The 21,651-nt window shown below is 44.6% G+C and overlaps 1 protein-coding gene across 3 annotated transcripts in view; it reads left to right on the top strand.

The window, feature by feature from the left end:
* LOC135896884 (medium-chain acyl-CoA ligase ACSF2, mitochondrial-like) overlaps nucleotides 1–21,651 on the top strand; it is a 539,079-nt gene that overhangs the window by 35,012 nt on the left and 482,416 nt on the right. For all 3 annotated transcript variants that reach the window (XM_070522596.1, XM_070522598.1, XM_070522597.1), the window contains one exon: nucleotides 4,281–4,334. In XM_070522596.1, the coding sequence (XP_070378697.1) occupies nucleotides 4,281–4,334 (54 nt within the window). The remainder of the gene's footprint in view (nucleotides 1–4,280; nucleotides 4,335–21,651) is intronic.

Raw genomic sequence — 21,651 nt, 5'->3', positions numbered from 1 at the left:
GACCATCGTTTCGGCAAAGATAATTCCGAACCACGCATACCCAACCATTCTTCTATCACCAAAGTTGCTCATACATTGTCTTTCCTTCTTTATAAGGTTATTCCTTGGAATTGTGAGAATAACAGCTCACAAACCAATGTAATGTAATAGAAACACCGACAGTGCATATCTTCTATGTTAGATCTTCTCAGAATGAAAAATTAGAAGTGCGAAACAGTAACAGGAGATCGGGGCACGCAAGAGGCTGCGTTTCTACCAGAAAGCTGGCCTTCGAGTAAAGCGCTTGCTGCCGAGTTTCCCGGTAAACATTACAGTTACATAAGCTGCATTTGTCAGGAAGCGGGAAAAGCAGTCGGGGATCTTTGAATGCTAGCGCGTTCCACTCTTAAAGGCGAAGCTTAAGCGTCCTCTCAATGTTTTTGACCATATTACGATATCGCAATTTTTAAATGGCAATGACAGCCTTGTCATCGGCAGGGTGGTTCAGTTTGCTCAGAAACTTATAAATAATTTTATATAACCCATAAATGAGGTACCGAAACCGAATCGGCTGACTGCTTCGTGGGACGTCGCTGTGAGTCGATGGCGCCATATCCTTGACTACCGTAATGTAAACACGCAGAACGCGTGCTAAACGCGTAGCACACGTGCACTCTAAGAAAGGTTTACACCCTTTGGAGTGTATACTTGCCACACAACGATAATCGTCATCTGTCTTGCCCGCATTTCCTCTCTCGAAAGTGCTGCGCTCGTTACTTTCCTGTCGGAAATGATATGTCATGCTGATAGCGCGCATGCCGTTCGTTACAAGAAAGTACCGGGCTCGCCGCGTTAAAGAAAGGTAATGTGGACAAGACAGATGACGATTATTGTTGTGTGGCAAATATACACCTCAAAGGGTGCAACTGCTTTAGAGTGTGACGGTAACGCCCGAAAAGCGAAGCTGGCGATATCTCCTGAAGACACGGGGAGGTTGTCGAGCTTTTTCCAACTAGATAGCTCTGACTTCAGCGACAAATTCAGCAGTATGAGCGCTGAAAGTGCGCCTTTTGCTTGTGAAAAGGCACCGCCGATCCGCGGCAGCTGACGTACCCAACCAGATATATATATATATATATATATATATATATATATATATATATATATATATATATATATTAACACATTCGAGGTGTGCAGAGGAATAGTAGGCCCGGGCACTTAGTCTCTCTGTCTGTTCTTCTGTTCCTAAATATCTATTCGCGGGGGGCGGGGCGGGGCGGAAAGGAGCTGTGGTGCTGCTTTTAGGGTTGTGCGAATGCTGAGACATTTCGAGTAACACATTCAATATTGCCGTATTCGATTTCTTATTAGGTATCAGGTACTGATGCGCTAGTTGGTGATCCATGATTTTGGTGCAGCAGCGCATTTGGATAAAAGCCGTTCAAACAAACATGAATGAAGATGGCATGCTCAGCGCCTCTGTATGTCTTCAGCATTCGTGCGTGTGTGAACGCCTTTTTTCAAAGTGCGCTGGTGCACCAAGATGGCAAATCGATTCGGTCTTCGAAAAGAATGGCATTCGTAAACACGAACATTTTCTGCGTGCTTTTAAGTAATTTATATGTTCTTGGCATGTGCAACCAAACATAAAATTTGAGATAACGTGTGACAAATTTCATTATGGTAGTCATATAGTATAGTTCATAAAACGCGAGAAGATGCATGGTAGGAACCACTGTAGGTGGCTCAGGGAGTCGGACGTTTCCTTCTGAGCCCCAATCACTCGTGCTATCCAATACTATCCAGTATGCGAACAAATGGACGGTTCTTTCCGATGCGCCCATTTTTACTTCCAATAAACAAATAGTCATAATGTGAAATTTTATTACAGAAAAACGTGTTAACATTGAGAACGTTAGAATATCAACTCGCTTTTATTAGTGTTGAAGACAGCAGGATAATTAACAATGCAATTAACATTCTCTAGCTACTTAGGCCGGTTTCATTCTATCTATCTATCTATCTATCTATCTATCTATCTATCTATCTATCTATCTATCTATCTATCTATCTATCTATCTATCTATCTATCTATCTATCTATCTATCTATCTATCTATCTTGCTAGCTAGATAGATGATAGCCACAGCGCGTGTGCACGTGGTCGTGATGCCGAAGCGGTCATTCCGTCGTTGTCGGTACAGCTTCGTGTTCTGATTCTCATTATACAATCATCGTTACGCCATCTACACCGACTCTGGCCAAAGTTGTCTACAACACGTATTCACTTGTGACGGTGATGCTGTCATGGTCGTTGCAGCGATGTCCTTTCATCCGACTGTCGCCATGCCATCGAGGTACCTCCATCTTCATAATCCCAACTTGGGCATCCGAATCTCGTATGCCGTCATCATCCCACCATCGTTCTGAACAGCCATCGCCATACTAGTGTCGTCATGTCGTAATCGTCACATTGTTATCTTATCGTCACCACTTCCGCAACCTCGCCGCATTGCTGTCATGCCTCGTCATCATACGGCCTTCGGTGTTACATCGACTTCAATTCTTCTTCGCTAGTCTACTGTTTTTATACCGTTGTCATTTAATCATAATTATGAGGACGTTGTTACGCTATCATTCTCATTGTGTCGTCATTATACAGTAGCTATCATGGATCTGTTGTAAAGAGTCGTCGTCATCGCGCAGTGGTTATGCCATCGTCATCAGCCCGGCTTCGTCCTCCGACTCTCGTCATACCATCGTCGTCACGTTGTCGTCCCGCTATTGTCCTCACTGTTGCCACGCCATTGTCATCATTGTTTCCTTGAAATGCATTTGTTGTCATGTCATTGTCGTGATGCAGTTGCGGTCATCCCATTGTAGTCATTCTAATTTTGCATCCGGCCCTCGTTTCGCCATTCTCGTCAGAGTCCTCGTCATACAATTGTTGTGAGGTCATCATCTTCACGCTGTTCCTCTACCACATCATCATTTCCGTAACGCCATATTGTAGCGGTAAATAGCCTTCTTGCGTCATTCGACTTCATTCTATTTTGCATCTTAATCATGCTCTTGTCACTCAATCGGTATTATGACCCGTCGTAATCGCGTCATCGCAAGACAGTCGATATCATGCATTTGCAAAATAATATACCGTCGTGATCCTCACGTTGTCTTCATTCAACCATTCTACCTGTCATCCCGCGCTCTTCATGACGTCGTCGTCCCGCCATTGCCATCATACAGTCACCATGCTTTGTTGTCATACCATCGTCATGCTATCGTGGTAGTTCTATCGCTGTCACTCAGCTTCTTCATCAGGCCCACGCCATGCCGTCGTCATCACATCATCATCGTCATGCAATCGCTGTAATAAAGTCGTCGTAACACCATCACTGTGACACACTCATCATCCTATTGTCCTCATACCGTTATCACGCCACCGTCATCATTGCGTCGCCATCATAAAGTCGTCATCACTGCGTCATCGTCATGCATTCGTTGTCATACCACCGTCGCGATGGCGTCGCGGTCGTTCCATCGTGGTCAATACACTTTCAACATCTGACTCTAGTCATGCCGTCGTCATCATGATGTCATCATCGTACGCTTCTCGTCAGCCCGTTGTTCTCATTTCGTTGTCGTCGAGCTGTCGTGGTTAGACCATCGTACCCGCAGTCGCAACGGCGTATAGCAATGTTTGTGCCAGCAGCCCTTTTCAACAAACATCTCTTTCCCCTAGAAGACATGAAAATTTGTGTTCCCCAATTTTAGAAATAACAAAGATGATTTAAAACATAGGTAAAAACGACACCTGAAACAGCCAAAGCGTTTTAAAGGATAAAATGTGGCGCCACATCAACTAGGTATCGTTTCATTACTTTGTGCGATCACGAAGTGCGCTATTTTAGTGGTAGATATGAGTCAGCGTGAGTTCTATGTTTTTGTGTGTCGTAAGATCCACATTTCTAGTGCCTCACCTCTTCTGACAGGCTTTGTATGCCCACGCACGGGTGGCAGGAGTGAAATGGCCTTCTAATGAGTCGCTGTAATTCATATAATAAACTCAATTGCCAGCAAATGTTCTGTTCACTTTCCTCACTTTTGTTGTGAGGGGATGTCGTTGAAGCCGCATTAATTCTAGTGGGGCTATTTGCCATACAAATAAAGCACTTGCATGCATCGCTGGACGTCTAACTGCGCAAAGGAAATAGCACTCTTCCTACCGCTTAAATAGGCTTTAAAGTAGCATTCTCAGTTTATAAACATTCTGCCGTTTTCTTTTCTGTTTTGTTTCAGGCAAGCGTACACTTTGCATTGACGACACCCGAATTTGAACGGTACCTCAACACGGTGAGTCATTAGCTAGCGTTTCATAACTTTTCTGTTGTGCTGGATTTGGCACAGTCATTAAAAGGATGGTTTAGATATATTACTTCGATAATTAAAGGATAAAGAAATACGAAAACGTTTTTTTCTATTTTATTTCTAATTCTTATTGTTCTGGCAACCGAGTTGTATTGACAGGCATGTGGGCTTGCCTATCCCTTTCGGATGAGCGCCTTTCACCGTCTAACGAATGTTGTCTTTCAGCGCGTGACGCGCCCGCATGTATCGGAAGTTTCTCGAATATTATCGATGGTTCTGTTGTGACCGAAGCTTGTGTAATCTAATTGAATGTGCGACGCGAATTGTGTAGAACTCTCTGGAAGACACGCGGGCACCAGCGATTACTGTGGAACTTTCGACGACTCGTGTATAAAAGCCGGCGCACTTGGCCGGCAGATCGAATTTAGACGATCGCCGACCGTGTTTGGCGCTGTTGCTGTGCTTTGAGTGTAACTTACTTTCATGGGCACAAGTTCGCCCCATAAAAAGTTACTGTATTCACAGTTTGAGAGCTGTATTATTAGCCGTCACGTCTGCGTGACAATATAATGTTCATGTTTGCTGAAATATTGTAAGTGTGCAAAAATTACACTCACGCTAGTGTTCTTCCGGTTGGTTTGATCGCAGCTGTTAGAAATTAGGCACAATCTAGTTAGAGGTGCTAGACAGAGTGAATTTATATTCACCGATTTTAAACGCGCACAGCAAATACTGTGCCTTGGATGGAAAAACATAGTCGTCGTTCCGTTATTGTACAATTCCCGCCCATACAACAACCATCTATAGCAGGCCGTGTTGCATTGCAGATAGTTGGTGAATGCACATGTCCTCTTGCTTAACAATAAAAGAACTGGATCATAGGTTGTGGGATTCGTTAAATGCCACTTGGTTTTCATACAAATGTACAAGCGTCACCTCTATAAAAAATACATGCCAAACACGCAGATATGAACTTTTCCAGTAAAAAAAATAATTTATGGGGTTTTACATGCCAAAACCACTTTCTGATTATGAGGCACGCCGTAGTGGAAGACTCCGGAAATTTTGATCACCTGGGGTTCTTTAACGTGCACCTGAATCTAAGTACACGGGTGTTTTCGCATTTCGCCCCCATCGAAATGCGGCCGCCATGGCCGGGATTCGATCCCGCGACCTCGTGCTCAGCAGCCCCACACCATAGCCACTGAGCAACCACGGCGGGTACTTTTCCAGTAAGAGTGAACCATTTGCCCTTACAATATTATGATATGTGAACGCGTACATGTGAAGATAACTATCATTAAATACACTAATTTGCGCACTGTAAACAGCTTTCTGATAATAGTTGATGCGTTTGGTATACCGCCACACTTCCATGACTCATATATATTTGCGGTCTTCCTCTTGTTGCCATTTGCAGATCCCAAGGGAAGGATCATATTTACCTTCTGCTCATTAGAAAAATATATGACTGGGACGAAACAAAACGCACGTTTAAACCTTTGCAGTGACGTTGTCAATTCGCTTTTGTACCGATAGTATTTGTGGCATAAAAAATAAAAGAAGAACCGTTCGTGCACTTTGCGCTGAGACAGCCGCTATCACGGGCTTTTTTCCAGCTAACACAAAACGCGACGCGTTACTTCGGCCGGGGCGCGGCAGATAACGCACTAGCTCGATCACCAAGTTTTTCTTTATTTCGTCCTGGCTAACTCAGAAGGAGCCTGTTCGAGGGCGCTACGTTATGTCGCGGGAGAGAGCGCAGCCACGTGGTATTTTCATATTTCGCGCGGTTTACTTATCAGTCGGAAAAAGTTAGTACGCAATTAGTTCGTCGCTGAAAATGCCGCAGTTAAAAATTCCTTGGCTGTGCCTAAAATGCCTTATTGGCACTTTTATAATTAGGATAGTACCTCTGGAGTTAGATCAATATTTACTAATAAATAAATAAGTCTCAGTAACCATAAATTACTGGCGGCTACTACACTGTTCTGGAAACAATATGCACTAGGTTTTCATCGAGTAACGCAATTGCACATTTTTTTAAATATTGGTCATCATAGTTAATTGGGACACCCTGTATGTTTATAGCCTCTGCGTGCAAGTGACGATGTGTCCATACTTAATAAATGTTACCTATAAAAGAGTTTTCCCTTTTTTTCATGAGTTGTTAGAACTGTTAATTGTTCGCTTCTGTTTCTACAAACGAATCTAATGCGCCTCCAGTTTCGTCATCGCTTAGTATAAACTCGTCAATGCCAGCCATTACTTTCAATGTAGACGGTATTTGTGCGATCATTGACAAAAGCAAGTGTTCATCATCTTCCGGCATGGACGAGAAAAAACTCAAAAATTTTAAAAAATACTAAGCTTATTTCTGCAGCATATTTGTCTTCCATATTTACCCAGCCTCTTTCTTCAGGTTTCATTCCAAATGACTGGAAAATTGGGAAGGTCGTTCCAGTGCACAAATCAGGTAACAGAAACTCGCCTCTTAACTACCACCCCATCTCCCTAACAAGCGTCCCCTGCAAAATCATGGAACATGTCATCTGCTCTCTTATCATGAGTTTTCTTGACTTGAATCACTTTTTCCATCCCGCCCAGCACGGATACCGCAAATGTTTCTCCCGTGAATTTTCCTGCTCGATGTTCACACTAACCTTGACAGTAACATGCAGACAAACGCAGCTTTCCTGGATTTCTCTAAGGCCTTCGATAAAGTTCCTCATCAACGTCTATTATTGAAACTTACAAGACTTAATTTGCATCCTGATGTTTTGAATTGAATTATTTAATTTTTTAGCAACCGCTCCCAATCTTTCATTATAACTAATCACTCATATAACTCTGCGCCAGTAACATCAGGCGTCCCTCAAGGATCGGTTCCTGGCCCTCTATTATTTTTAATATATAATAATGACCTACCTTCATATGTGTCCCGTAATATCCGAATGTTCGCCGATGATTGTGTCACTTATCGCGCTGTACGTAACACCTGCAATCAAACAGCCCTGCAGAAAGACCTCGCCAACATACAAACATGGTTTGACGATTGGTTAATGTAACTGTAAAAAATGTAAAATTATGTGTTTCACTCGCAGCAGTAATCCCCTGGTATTTCCCTACCAAATTAGAAGCATGCCTCTTGATTTAGCAGAGCCCGATAAATACTTAGGTGTCACTGTATGCAATGATCTGTCTTGGCATAAACATATTTCTAACATCATATCATCTGTCAATAAAACACTAGGTTTTTTAAAACGTAATCTCCACCAGGCACCTCAAAACGTAAAACTGCTTGCCTACAAGTCCCTTGTTCGGGCAAATATGCATCTGCCATCTGGAGCCTGCACCAAATATATCTTATCACCTCACTTGAATCGGTTCAGAATCGCGCTACTAGGTTCATTTACTCACAATATTCATATGATGTCAGTATTGCCGCACTTAAAACACAATCTGGACTAACACTACCATTTAATCGCCGACGCATTGCTAGTCTTGAGCTGTATCTCAAGTTCTTTTTCAGTACCCTTCGTCATGCGCCATACATCGTTCCTGCGGCACGCATCTCTCACGGCGCCATTCATCTGCAGCAAGTCGCACGCCCGCGCGCCCGAACCACTCATTTTTCCGCCTCGTTCATTCCTCGAGCAGCTAAAGACTGGAACGGCCTTCCTGCTGACATTGTTAGCATCACTTGCCTGTCTTTGTTCCTGCAGCGTGTGACTGATCACTTTGAATATAAGTAGTGAAGTGTACCAAATGTGGAACTTATGTTAAATCCACGCCTTATGTAATACCCCCTCTGGGTGTCATTAAGGACAATAAACTGAACTGAACTGAACTGGAAAGAGAAGTAATACTGAAACGCATACCTTTCACGTGCATTTTACACGCCCTTAATAAAAGATTCTGCCGAAGGAGTCACTGACGTCTGCAGGTTTTATTTTCACGGTCACAAAAGCACACCAATCATTTTGAAGCCAGGTGAACACACAGCTACATATTCTTCTTGTAGGCAAAAGCTATTCAAAATTTTAGTAATAATTGTTTATTGAATACCTCGTTGTCCTTAAAAATAAAATAAACTTTGCCTTGCGTATATATATATATATATATAAACTATATTGTATTTGTGTATGGTGTTTGGAGTGGAAATTGAAAACAATATTGAAGTGAGAAAATACGGATGAGCCAGCCACCGCTGATGCTTCTAATGTGCTTTTCATCCTATTGTCAGGATTTGCAGAAAGAAATGAAAAATACGAATTAAAAGTCGTGCACGCCCGCGGCAACAATGATGGAGTAAGCTGTTAGCCTCAATAAAATGTTAGGTGAAGAGGCAGAGGGAAGTCAGAAGAAACCGCTATTGATGTCGGTGGCAAAACTCTCGTAAACACATACACAGACTTTGCGTGTGTGTGTGGGTGGGAGTTCAGCCCCCCTCGGAAAACTCCGGAGAGGGCTCGGGCTCCGGAGCCCCCCCCCCCTAGTCGGCGACTATGAATGAAATAATCTAGAAGTCTATGGATAAGAGTTTACACAAAACGAAAAAGCCTATATACTGCACATTACAAAATATCGCTTACATTTTTAAAGTGCGGGGTAAATAAATTACTTTTATTGGTTTCGTATGTATCGCCGCTTTTGTTTAACGCGGTACTCTCCGCGCTTCCAAGTCACTGACTTCCCTGTGAGCATAGCTGTCTACGCAGTTGACATTGCTCTGTGGATAAGCGGCCCTTCGCACCTTGGTCCACGGCTTCGTGCACGCTTGCAAAGAGCTCTCAACGCTACTTAGCAGTACTTCGGTGAAGTTGGCCTGCTCATATCACCTGCTAAGTCGGCTGCAATAGCATATCACCCTAAACAACGCGCTCGTCGAACAATGAGCCGACTCTATCTTGACGAAACGCCTATAAACTGGGTGCGACAACACCGTTATTTGGGGTTAATTGTGGATGATCGCATCTCTTGGCGTCCTGCCGTTAAATCTGTATGACGCAAATCGCACTCCCTTCTTAAGTATGTGGCCGCCTTGACTGCTCGAGGTGCTGATTGCGACCAAACAACGGCTCTTCAGGTGTACCAGTCATCTGTACTCTCAGGCATACTGTACGCATTACCAGTTTTGAACATACCACCTAGTTTGATGGCCCAACTGGAGCGAGATGATCGCGTTGCCCTTCGACTAATGCTTGGATTACCTCGTGAGGCCAATCTATTGCATTACTGAAGCGCATCAGTCACCCCTGAGGCTGCAAGCAGATCAGAGAGCTCTATATCATATTGAGCGTCTGCACCGCGCATCGAATGGTCAATCGCTCCTTGATCGTCTGATTCACCGCCCATTATCTCGCATGGGAAAAATGGCGGCATTATTTATGGATATCACTACCATTTCGGAACATGCTGCTTCAGATACGTCTCCGCCCCCAAAAGGTATCACGACACATGTATTCCCCATTTTCCTCACAATCCATGGCATGCACAAAAAGTCTGATATGGTTGTTTCGGCAATATTCCAATTGGCTCAATCACACTTGTTCGAAAAGTTTCCAGATTATCTTCAAGTTTTCACAGATGCATCTGTACACAACGATGGTCAAGGCGCCTGTGCAGCTTTTTACTGCCCTTCAACTCAAGTACGACGTATCTTTCAGATACCTCATCCAACTTCGTCAACAACTGCGGAACTAGCAGCGATTAATGTTGCATTGAAATACGTGCTAGAGGAGTTAATTACATCGAAGGTCGTCATCTTTACGGACTCCCGTGCTGCCCTTAGCAGGTTACAACGCAGTGAGCTTGATTGTCCACTTGTGCGCAGCATTAATGACTCTGCGAGCAAAATTACATCACGTGGGGTATCTCTCGTTGCTCAATGGATACCTTCACACGTAGGAATCACCGGAAATGAAGAGGCTGATCGGCTCGCTTCAAGTTGCGTTCATAACAACTGTGACTGCCCAGAAATTTTGTGCAAGCTTGATGACGCTCGTCTGCTGATTCGTCGCCACCTACTCAAGCAGCATCCAGATCAGCGCGTCGCAAATGGAACGTTCCCGCCCCGTGTTCGTGGTCGAGGCTTGCCTCGTCGCGCTAGAGCACAACTGCTCAAACTAAGGGTTGGTTGCGTGAACGTGCACGAACGTTTATACAGAGAAGGGCGTGCGGAAAGTCCATTGTGTACGTCTTGTGGCTGCTACGAGACACTTCAGCACCTTATATTTGAGTGTCCCGCTTTCAGTGCGCAGCGCATGTCGCTAGTGAGAAACTATCATCTCCTTGGCCTGCGGTGTGCGACACTCGACGAATGTTTATACCCCAGTGGCTGTGCATCTAAACGTGATCATGCCCATCGCGCCCTACTAACCTTTATAAAACTAACTAACTTAGGTTCACGTTTGTAGCATGAACATTGAACATTGAACATTCGGTAGTAGCGTGACCTTCAGTGACCGGCCCTACTGTGTGTGATCAGTACTGTACCCTAACGCTTCTTCCTTCGAAGATGGGAGGTGGTGGGTTCAAACACCTTATAGTGTATATCGTGAAGCGACTAACGGTGAAACAGTGATTACGTGCAGCTTTACTTGGCGTCTCATCGTGGAGAACACAATCAGCCGCATAGCGAACTAGCCATGGATGTGGTTGATAATTGTGGAGGCTGTTCGACGCGGCGTCACTTTTATTCCGGATGCTGAGTTCTACTTTAGTCATTAGATTTGTCCTGTTGCAGTGTCCTGTTGCTCTCCTTTCTTCATTCCTTTTTCCTCCCCTCCTTCCTATCTTCTATTTCTGTGTTGCTCTCACCTCCCTTCAGAAGAGTAGGCAGGCGTTGTGCCCCTTCCGGTGGCAGTTGCCAGCTTACCCTTGCTTTCCCTTTCCTAATACCTGTGTATATGTGTATATGTGTTGAAAACAAATAATAATAATAATAATAATAATCAACAATTGCGCAGCTTCATTACCATAGTTCGTTATGGCTTGAAAACAGCCTAAGTTTTGGCACATACAAATAACTTTAACCTTTAACGTTATGACAGCAGGATATTCAGAAACTCAGCCACTGCAAATGGTAAAAACCTAATATAATGGAGTAGCCGATAGTCAAAAGTAGTGAATATTATAGTGAAAAAAAATTGCTAGTGTGTGTTCTGTGCAGAATACCAGAAATATGCCGCACTGCTTTTTTTTCAATACAAGAAGTCTGTTAAGGTTAGTTTTTGATGTCGTGGCCCAGACCAAACGTCAGTAAATAACAAGATTGAAAAAAAGCGGGATAGTTGTCGAGTAGGAAAGTGAAATTGACTTCTCGAAAAATACCCAACTGACTAACATAGCTTTTTTTTAATGGGAGCTGTATGATTTTCCATCTGATTCAGGAGTCACAAACAGCTCCAAGTTATTCACCACGTTCAGTTATATCTATTCGATTTCTATTGTAAAGCACAAATTGATCCCTAGGAGTGACTGCACAATTTACTCGTCGAGTGAAGAAGCATTGGCTTTGTTTTAGTATTTGAGTGCAGTTCATTTGCCTTTCACCACTCACTCAATCATTCAAAAATCGCGTAGCTTCTGCCGGTAAGCATGTCGGGGGTGCCGCCGCTAAAAAAAGATGGTCGTAACGTCGGTATAAAGAACGAATTTTAGATCGCAAGTAGCATAAATGATATAATTATTACATTAAAAAGAATAAGGCCGAGAAGGCTATCTTGGGGAGCGGTACAATTAATTGGCTGCGGAGCCGATAATTTACCGTCAACAGAGGCTGCTTGGTGGTGTTGACTTAAGTATGAGCCAAACATAGCAAGCCAAGAGCCACGTATGCCGTACTTTTCGAACTTAAATTACAAATTTTTTTCCACGTCGACTGTTATGAATAATTATTTCATGTCAATATTTCTTTATTTATTTATTTATTGATACTGCAATCCCGGTATCGGGATTATAGCAGGGTGGGAAAAAGAATTAGGCAGTTTCACAAAAACGGCAAAATGTAAACAAAAGAAATAAGGGTGCAGGTTGAAGCTCTGCAGCCAGTATACATTTGAACAAGATATGAAACAGTAAAAAATAAAATATACAATAGAACAGTAAAGTGATGAAATGCAGTGACACAGACTAGGAAATATGTTGAGCGAATAACGTCAGTGACGGTTGCAGCACTTCATTGTTAGTGAGGTTATTCCAATCGGTAATAGTTCGTGGAAGAAATGAGTATTTAGAACACTTATTACAGATGCGAAAAGGAGTTAAAGTTAGCTGATATCATTGTCCGGTCGCATACCCAGACGAAAAATGATCTAAATGGGTGAGTTCAGTTCTGTTGTGCCCTTTAATTAATTGGTACATGAATTTAAGTCTTGCAGAACGATTTCGCTCATTTATTGTCGGCAGACCAGCTTTGATTAAAAGATGTGTTATCGATGTACGTCAGTAATTATTATATATGTATCGAGCAGCCTTCCCGTGAACCCTCTCTACTTTGTTTATGCTAGTCTTAGTGAATGGGTCCCAAATGGTAGCAGCATAATCTAAGGTAGGCAAGACAATACATTTGGTGGACAGGAGGTGGACAGATGGAGTGGATAACCGCAATGCCCGTCTTAAGAAAATCAATTTACGAAAAGCGTTACATGTTTTGAAATCAATATGTTTGTTCCAGCTGAGTTTGTTAGTGACCCAGAGCACAAGATATTTATATTCTGTTATTTCTGCAAGTGTCACATCATTAATACTGTAATCAAACGGTAATGCAGTCTTTTTGTGAGTAATCCTCATCAATACAGCTTTTTCAAAATTAATGGCCATTTGCCATGATTCACACTATGCAGAAATTTTTGAACGCGCTTTTTAGTAGTATTTAATCTGAGACACTTCTTACTTCTGTATAAATTACACAATCAACGTAAAGCCCAATATTCACAGGAATGTTAGACACAATATCATTTTTTTTATTGAAGTGAATGTTAAGAGAGGTTGGCGCCTTTATCTGGTGGCACCGGCTACTCCTTGTCACTTGTCAGACGAAACAAATTTGCGTAAAAAGGGCAAATAGTGACACTAAATATAACATTCAGTAGAACACCGGATCAATAAAATATATACAGTCCAACAGTACATGAGTCGCAAAGTTCTGTGCATTAGTTCACTCCACGCACGCATATATAAAGTCCGACGTTCTGAACAGCCAAAACACACAACACTTGTAATACACTCCAAGTGCAGGGCAGAAATATACATAAAGCGTTAAAGTTGCGATCACCACATAAACCAACCACGAACAACCACGTTTATGGAACTCATTTAGCGTATTCGGATTATCCAATACTTAATATTTTTCCAAAATGTTGGTGTCCTCTAAAAACTTTTTCAGAGCAAGAAGTGCTCTTTTTTGAAAGCCCGCACAGTATCATTATTATATATTAAAAACAATAGAGGCCCAAGAACAGGGCCCTGAGGGACGCCAGAGTGAACCGTAAGCTTCTCAGAACAATGATTGTTAAAAACAGCGAATTGTTCCCTGTCTAAAAGGTAGGCTGAAATCCACTTTGCTAGTTGTTTGATATGAAGTATTGTGTCTAACTTATAAGTTAACTTTTCGCGAGTGGCCCTGTCAAAAGCTTTCAAGAAATCCATAAATACGGCGTCAATCTGTGTTCCATTGTTAATTGAAGAGGAAAAATCATGTATAGTTTCTACTAGCTGTGTACAAGTTGAGTAACCCCTCCTGAATCCATGCTTATATTTAGTAAAGAAATTGTTAGCTTCGAGGAAGTTTGATATCTGATTGTGAATTATGTGCTCAAGTAGTTTACAAGCAGTCGATGTTAGCGAAATTGGGCGGTAGTTCTTGATCAATCGCTTGTCTCCACATTTGTGAAGCGGTTTCACTCTGGCAGTCCCCCAGTCTCTTGGGATTTCACTTTCACACAAGGACCTTGTAAATAAAACAAACAAATATTTAGATGTAAATTGTGCATATCTTTTCAAAAAGGCACTAGGAATGTTGTCCGGTCCAGGTGATTTCTTTACCTCAAGGTTAAGCAGCATACTTAAGATACCATGCTCACTAATGACAAGATCCTCCAAAGGCGGCAGTGAGGCTTCAAATTTTGGAAAGATGCTATTGTCGTTAGTAAATACCGGCTTAAAATGTTCATTGAAGACATTAGATAGTTCGTGTGCATCACTGACCAGAACACCTTTGATTTCAAACTGATCATGGGTCTTTGAGGTTGGGGAAACCGAACGCCAGAATTTCTCAGGAGACTCTGATATAAATTTGGGCAAAGATTTTCAAAAATAATGCTGTTTGTCAATGGCCGTTTGCTTTTTGAGCTGAGAACTAAGGAAAGCTGTATTTTGTTCCAATTCCGGAGAAAGAATGCTTTCTTTTCTTTTCTGTTTCATTTTAGCTGCAGTGTCGCCCGAGAAATCCATGAGTTTTTGTTTTCTTTAAGTAAAATAGTTTAAGTAAAATAGTTTCTTTTCGTAGCCGCAAGGCAGACTCAGATGGTTTCCCATTACGAAATCTGAACTGGGATTTATTTATCAAAGAATATTTATCAAAAAAGCTAACTGCTCTTCTCAGTTGAATTTTTTCGATAGCACTCGAATATAGAAGAATCGAATCGGGGCGATAATGGCATATAATATTTTTTTCACCACCTTTGAAGATAACAGAAAACTTTGCAGTCTTCATTTCTTTAGATAATTCCACAGATGCAATTGAATTTATGGAGTAAAGAAGGAGCTAGGAGATCAGCAAGAAACTGAACTGGCTTTACTTTTAGCCCATTCTAATATTTGGAGGACGTTGATTTAGCGTTTATCAATACAGAAAATATGTCTTCATTATTCGTGTCATTAAAAACTGCAGAATCACTCGGAGCATTTGAAATGTAACTAAACGTTCCTGGTGGGCACCCGGTAGGCACAAAGCGTGCTAAATATGTGTTGAATTTTTGGGAGGAAGATCAGGCCCGGACACCGCATAACCTTCAATAATTAGGCCACCAACGACATTTACTTTATTTGCCCTTACAAATATGTCGCTCAAACGCTTCCAAAAATATTTGAGTAATTTTTCTTGTTTTTATCGAAGAAACGGTTTTGAAATGCGGATTCTGATCGATGCAATTTTTTGGTCAGTTCATTACGGTAATACATAAATACATTCCGGTTGAAACACAATCGCGCATTATAACAAAACGTTTGAAGAGCTTTCTTTTCAGCTTTATCGTCTTTACTTGTTCAGCAGGTATTCTTGGCTTACGTGGTGCTTCCTATGAAAAATTTTCGTTTTTCATAGAAAGCACCATTCATAGATTTTCGTTTTCATAGCAATGAATAATTTCTATAATTGATCAGTTCTCGAACGACGAACAGGGGACCAATCGACATTAAGCACAAAGTCACAAAAAAGGCTGAGAGCCTACTGAGAAATACACTAATAAGAATATACGTCATGGTTACAGTCCATACATCCGTGCTTAACGGACTGAAGTGAAAATGAAGAAAATGTAGCGCAGTGATCACTGATGTCACAAGCAATCGTACCAGCACCGTTACCAACAGAAGCAACATCAATAATAAATAAATCAAGAATACTAGCGGAAGAAGTGGTAATTCTCCTTGGGGTTTTGATTAAGTTCTTGAAGCCATTTGCCTAAATAATAGACATAAAGTCAGAAATACCACATGCCACATCCATGAAGTCCCTTACAATAAGCGTAATAAAATTTTGTAAGCAATAAAAATCAAGGAGGCTTTCAAGAAAGCTTAGAAAAGGCGTGACATGACGAGATCCAGATCTATGGAGTACTGACACCATTCTTCCATTTTTCTTGCTTTAAGCAGTCCATAATCTGGCGTTGCCAAAGAAAAATCTGGGACCAGATCAACGTTGAACTTTCCTTTACATAAAAAGTAACGCCCTCTCTTCGTGAAGGGTGATTGAGGTAGAAATGCCCAGTGTAAGGGGGTGCATTGAACAGTTCAGATGGTAGCGTCTGTTCGTAGCCGTTAAGGCAGGTGACACAGAGCAGGAACAGCCGGTTTCCCGTACGGGTCGCACTCGTGCTAAGCACAGGCAATCCGGCTGGCCCACTGTTTGCACTGCAGGTATAGAACAGACGATCTTGCTGGCCTTATTTTTGTGCTCGTCTTCTTCATTATAATTACCCCCGGTGCAAAAGTGGAGCCATCCTGGCGACTTACGACGTGAAGACGAGTGGGTCATAGAATTGCTTCAGGCGGTGAACGTGAACAACATCCCGTCCACGGCGGCGTTTATCGGATGTCGCTGTGAGCGGCTGTATGACATAGTTGACCGGAGAGGTGCGTTCGAAGATGCGGTATAGTCCATCATACTGCGAGATAAGTTTTGTCGCAAGTCCAGGCGTGGTAGAAGGCACGGACAACAAGACAAGTGTACCGGGAGCGAAGTTCGGATTTGTAGCGTCACCATCATGATTGGCTTTTTGTCGTTGTTGGTCGGAGGAGGTGAACTTTCGGGCTAATTGATGGCATTCCTCGGCATATCGGGCGACGGCTGAAAGTGGAGCGCACCCTGACGTGTCTGGTGTATAAAGAAAAACAGTATCGATGGTATGGGAAGGATCGTCACCGTAGAGAAGAAAGTATGGAGAAAAGGCTGTAGTACTTTGTGTAGCCGTATTATATGCGTATGTGACAAATGGGAGGATGATGTCCCAGTTTGTATGCTCCGATAAAACGTACATGGCGAGCACATCACCAAGGGTGCGATTGAAACGCTCCGTAAGCCCGTTAGTTTGAGGATGGCATGCCGTGGGGGTCCGATGAACTATGCGGTATTGAGCAAGCAGAGCTTCCGCCACCTGCGACAAAAACACGCGGCCTCTATCACTCAGCAGCTCCCGAGGTTGGCCATGACGAAGAATGAAACGATGGAGCAGAAAGAATGCAACGTCACTGGCGGTCGCTTCAGGTAGAGCAACGGTTTCAGCATAGCGTGTAAGGTGATCAACTGCGACAACAATCCATCGTTTGCCAGCGGGTGCTAGCGGTAGCGGCCCGTACGGGTCAATTCGCACACGGTTGAAGGCACGAGCAGGGCACGGAAGCGGCTGTAATAAACCGTGGGCGGGATGAGGCGGAGATTTGCGGCGTTGGCATTGCGGGCACGAGCGAACAAACTTTTGGACAAAAGTAAACATTCCTCGCCAGTAGTAACGTTGCCGCAGGCGCTCATACGTCTTCAAAACACCTGCGTTGTGCACATTCTGGGTCAATATGGAAAGACACGCACATGTCGGAAAGCAAAGTCCTAGGGATAACCAGGAGCCACTTGCGACCATCGGGCTGGTAGTTGCGTCGATACAGGAGGTTATGCCGGAGGGCAAAATGGACAGCCTGGCGATGCAGGGAGCGAGAGATGGGAGATGCAGGCGAGCCAGAAAAGAAATCCAAAAGAGAGGCCACCCAAGGATCCTTGCGCTGTTCTGATGCGAAGGTGTCGATGTCGACTGAGGATACCGCCTCAATGTTTGAGAGGGAGGCCGTGTCGGCTGGCAGCGGAGAGCGGGATAGCGCGTCAGCGTCAGTGTGCTTTCGACCTTAGTGTTAGATGACGTGTATGCCGTGTTCTTGAATGCGCAGAGCTCAGCGGGCAAGGCATCGAGACGGGTCTTTTAAAGAGGATTACCAACAAAGGGCGTGATGGTCAGTAACCACATTGAAAGGCCTGCCGTATATATAAGGGCGCGACTTCCCGAGTGCTAAAGCAATGACCAGGTGTTCTTGTTCTGTGACGATGTAATTGCTTTCCGCTTTGGTCAGCGCACGACTGGCGTAAGCAACGACGTACTCGGAGTAGCCAGGCTTGCGCTGCGCAAGGACAGTGCCAAGGCCAATACCACTGACATCGGTATGCAGTTCAGTTGGGGCGGTGGGGTCGTAGTGCCGCAGCATAGGCGCATACGTCATGAGGCGGCGTAAGGTCACGAACGTGGTGTCGCATGCAGGAGACCAGGAGGATAGGTCGCTGGCGCCACTTAATAGTTGTGTCAGAGGTGACATAATTGAGGCTAAATTGCGAACAGAGCGTCTGAAGTAAGAGCAGAGGCCAATGAAGGCGCGGAGTTCTTTGAGTGTCTTACATTTGGGAAACTCTGCCACAGCGCGGAGTTTTGATGGGTCGGGGGAAATGCTGTCTTCTGATACGACTTGACCTAGAATCATAAGCTTATTCGTGGCGAATTGGCACTATTTCAGGTTCAGTTGCATGCCTGCGTTGGTCAAGGACGTCAACACTTGCCTAAGGCGAAGAAGATGCGTGCTGAAATCAGGGGCGAACACAATGATGTCGTCGAGAAAGCATAAGCACGTGCTCCATTTTAGGCCGAGAAATATATTGTCCATCATTCATTTCCGCTCCTTGGCGCTCCTTGGCGGAGACGCGGCACAAGCGCAGCCGAAATGGTGCGTTGGAGCCGGTGTCGATGTGGTGGCTGACGGTTGCCGTGCGATCCAGAGTAGGCTGAGCGAAATAAAAAGATGAACGGAACTGGGCAAGCAGGTGAAGAAGCTGGGAGCGCTGCTCGGAAATAAGGTCATCGTCAATTAAAGGTGTGAATGAGTCAGGTGATGGCGGAGCTGAAGTGGAAAGTGCGCAGAAGTCAGTGAGCTCTGTATACGAAGCACCCGGCACGTCGGTTATAAACATGTCATCAAGAGGCTGAACACGGCCAAGTGCTTCGCCGCAAAGAGCCGTCAGGGCTGTAGGAAGCGGAGTGCAGACAATGTCAAGCGTGGCGAAAGAGAGGGGAACATCCTTGCCTGTCATGAAGAATTCCGAAGGAGCAAAGAGGACAGCGCCTTCAGAGACAGCGCCACAGAAGACGGGAACAACGGCAGATGAGTATGGCGGTATGGCGATGTCGTCCCGAAGGACTAGCTTAGTGGGAAGAGAAGTGGCGCCGACGAGAGGCACGTCGCACAGTGGCGATAATTCAACTTCAGCACGTGCACAATTGATGACGTCGCTATTTCGCGAAAGAAAGTCCCACTCAAATATCACGTCGTGAGCGCAGAACTGCAGAACAGCAAAAAAAGGCGAAGGAAAGGAAAGAGATAAGTAGAAGGCAGGGAGGTTAACCAGAGCAACGTCCGGTTGGCTACCCTACATCGGGGGAATGGGAAAGGGGGAAACAAAGATAACAGGGAGAGAGAGGAGGGAAGGAAAGAAGGAAATTGCGGTGAGTTCGCTGACGTGTGGGGTCTTACAGAAGTACAAACTCCACAATATAGAGAACGCCCTGAATAACAAATATAGCTGTGCATGCTGCTGAAGGCTGAACTGGCTGGGCGCTTGCTGTGCGAAGAGAAAACCCAGGATGTGGCGTCGTAACTTTTTGTAAAGCGTGAGAGGCGTTTGTTTAGGACATACATGGCTGCTCCAGTATCAATTAGCGCAACGGTAGGGACGCCGTCAGCAGTAAGGTCCACGACGTTCGAAGGCGACTATGGAGGAATTGTACAGATCGATGGCGACGAAGTTCCTGCCTCCTGAACTGGGGAAGGTGAACGACGTGTAAGGACCGGGCGCTCGGCTGGTGGCTGTTCGACTGCTGACTAAAATAAGTGTCGTGGAAAGGTTGCACGTCGGCGTAAGCAGGCGACTGCACATACCCATCAGAGTGCAGCATGCGGCGGCGGCACAGTCGTGCAACATGGCCGGGAATACCGCAGGCATAACATATGGACCTGTTGTCTTGCGTGCGCCAAGGATTAGCAAACGCAGGGGCATGTCGATGAACGGGATGATGAACGGGTGGTAGCGGTCGTTGATGTAGCGCAGCGAGTGGTTGACGAGGAGGCTGCTTGGCGACGTAAGTGGCGCGGTGACACGGTACTGCTGATGCTGCATTGGTAGAGCCGCAGCAACTTGGTCTTCAATAACCCACCGGAGCGTAGGAGCGAGCTGTGTAGGAGGCTGTTGTGGCAGCGGCTGCTATTGGGTTAGCTCAGCGAAGTGTAGCAGGGAAAGCTGACGTGCAACTTCCTTCCGCACGAAAGCTTGGATTTGTGCGATCAGAGAAGAGAGAGAGAGAGAAGGGAAGACGGAAAGGCAGGGAGGTTAACCAGACTGAGTCCAGTGATCACAGAAGACTTACATGGAACAGAGGGCCTCGTCAGCCACTTAGGGGCGCCTGGTCCAATCGCGCTGCCTCCTCAACTAGTCGTAGCTTTGGCAGAAGTTTATGAGCTCTGCTAGGGTGCGCTGACTCTTGGCGATCAATATTTGGAAAGTGTCATCGGTGATTCCCTTCAAAGTGTGCTTCAGTTTGTCATTTTCGGGCATAGAAGCATCCACCCGTTTGCATAGGTCGAGAACCTCTTCAATAGAACAGTTGAATGTTTTATCGGATTGTTGCACTCGCTCTCGTAACCTCTGCTTGGCGCGCAACTTGTGGAAGGCGGGGCGACGAAAAACTTCAGCGAAACTGGTCTTGAACGCGGACCAGGACTGAAAGTTGGCTTCGTGATTTTTAAACCACGGGTGAGCCACTCCCGCAAGGTAGAAGATGACGGCATTTACCTTGGCGGTATCATTCCATCGATTGTACCAGCGACCCCACTCGTAGGCAGACAACCAGTCATTGACGTCCTGTTCATCCGCACCGCTGAAAACCACTGGATGGCGTTGCGGGACAGCGCCAGAGCAGGCAACGGAGGGTGGAGGTGACATCGGCAGGGGAGAGTCAGGCATGACGGAAGGCAAAACCGAAACCTGATTTCCAGGGTGTAGATGTTCTTGTATACGCCGCACCTTCTACCAATTGTGATGGGGTGTATTGAACAGTTGAGATGGCAGCGTCTGTTCGCAACCGAGAAGGCAGGTGGCGCAGAGCAGGAACCGCTGGTTGCCCGAACAGCTCACACTCGTGAGTGTGAGCGATCCGGTTGGCCCACTGGTTGCACTGCAGGCATGGAACAGACTATCTGGCTGGCCTTGTCCTTGTGCTCTTCTTCTTCAATACACCAGGAACATTCTTGAAATCGGTAACCTGCGCTGCTCATGCTTCTGTTAGTAATGAAGCATCAAAACTGCAACACATGATCTGCAGAAAATAATCGAGGTCGTCGCTCTTGTTATAGATAGACTGAATGTTTAAATTTAAAAGAGGAAACATATTTGTTATCTCAGGACAATATTTCTGGCTATATGGTAAAAGAACTTTGAAGTTTAGATTTCCGCTTCAGGACAAGCTGAAAGTTAAACGATTGAGAACAACACGCA

This window comes from Dermacentor albipictus, chromosome 7, assembly GCF_038994185.2.
Source record: "Dermacentor albipictus isolate Rhodes 1998 colony chromosome 7, USDA_Dalb.pri_finalv2, whole genome shotgun sequence".
Classification (NCBI taxonomy): domain Eukaryota; kingdom Metazoa; phylum Arthropoda; class Arachnida; order Ixodida; family Ixodidae; genus Dermacentor; species Dermacentor albipictus.
The sequence above is the reverse complement of the archived record's forward strand: the minus strand, read 5'-3'. Positions and strand labels throughout refer to the sequence as shown.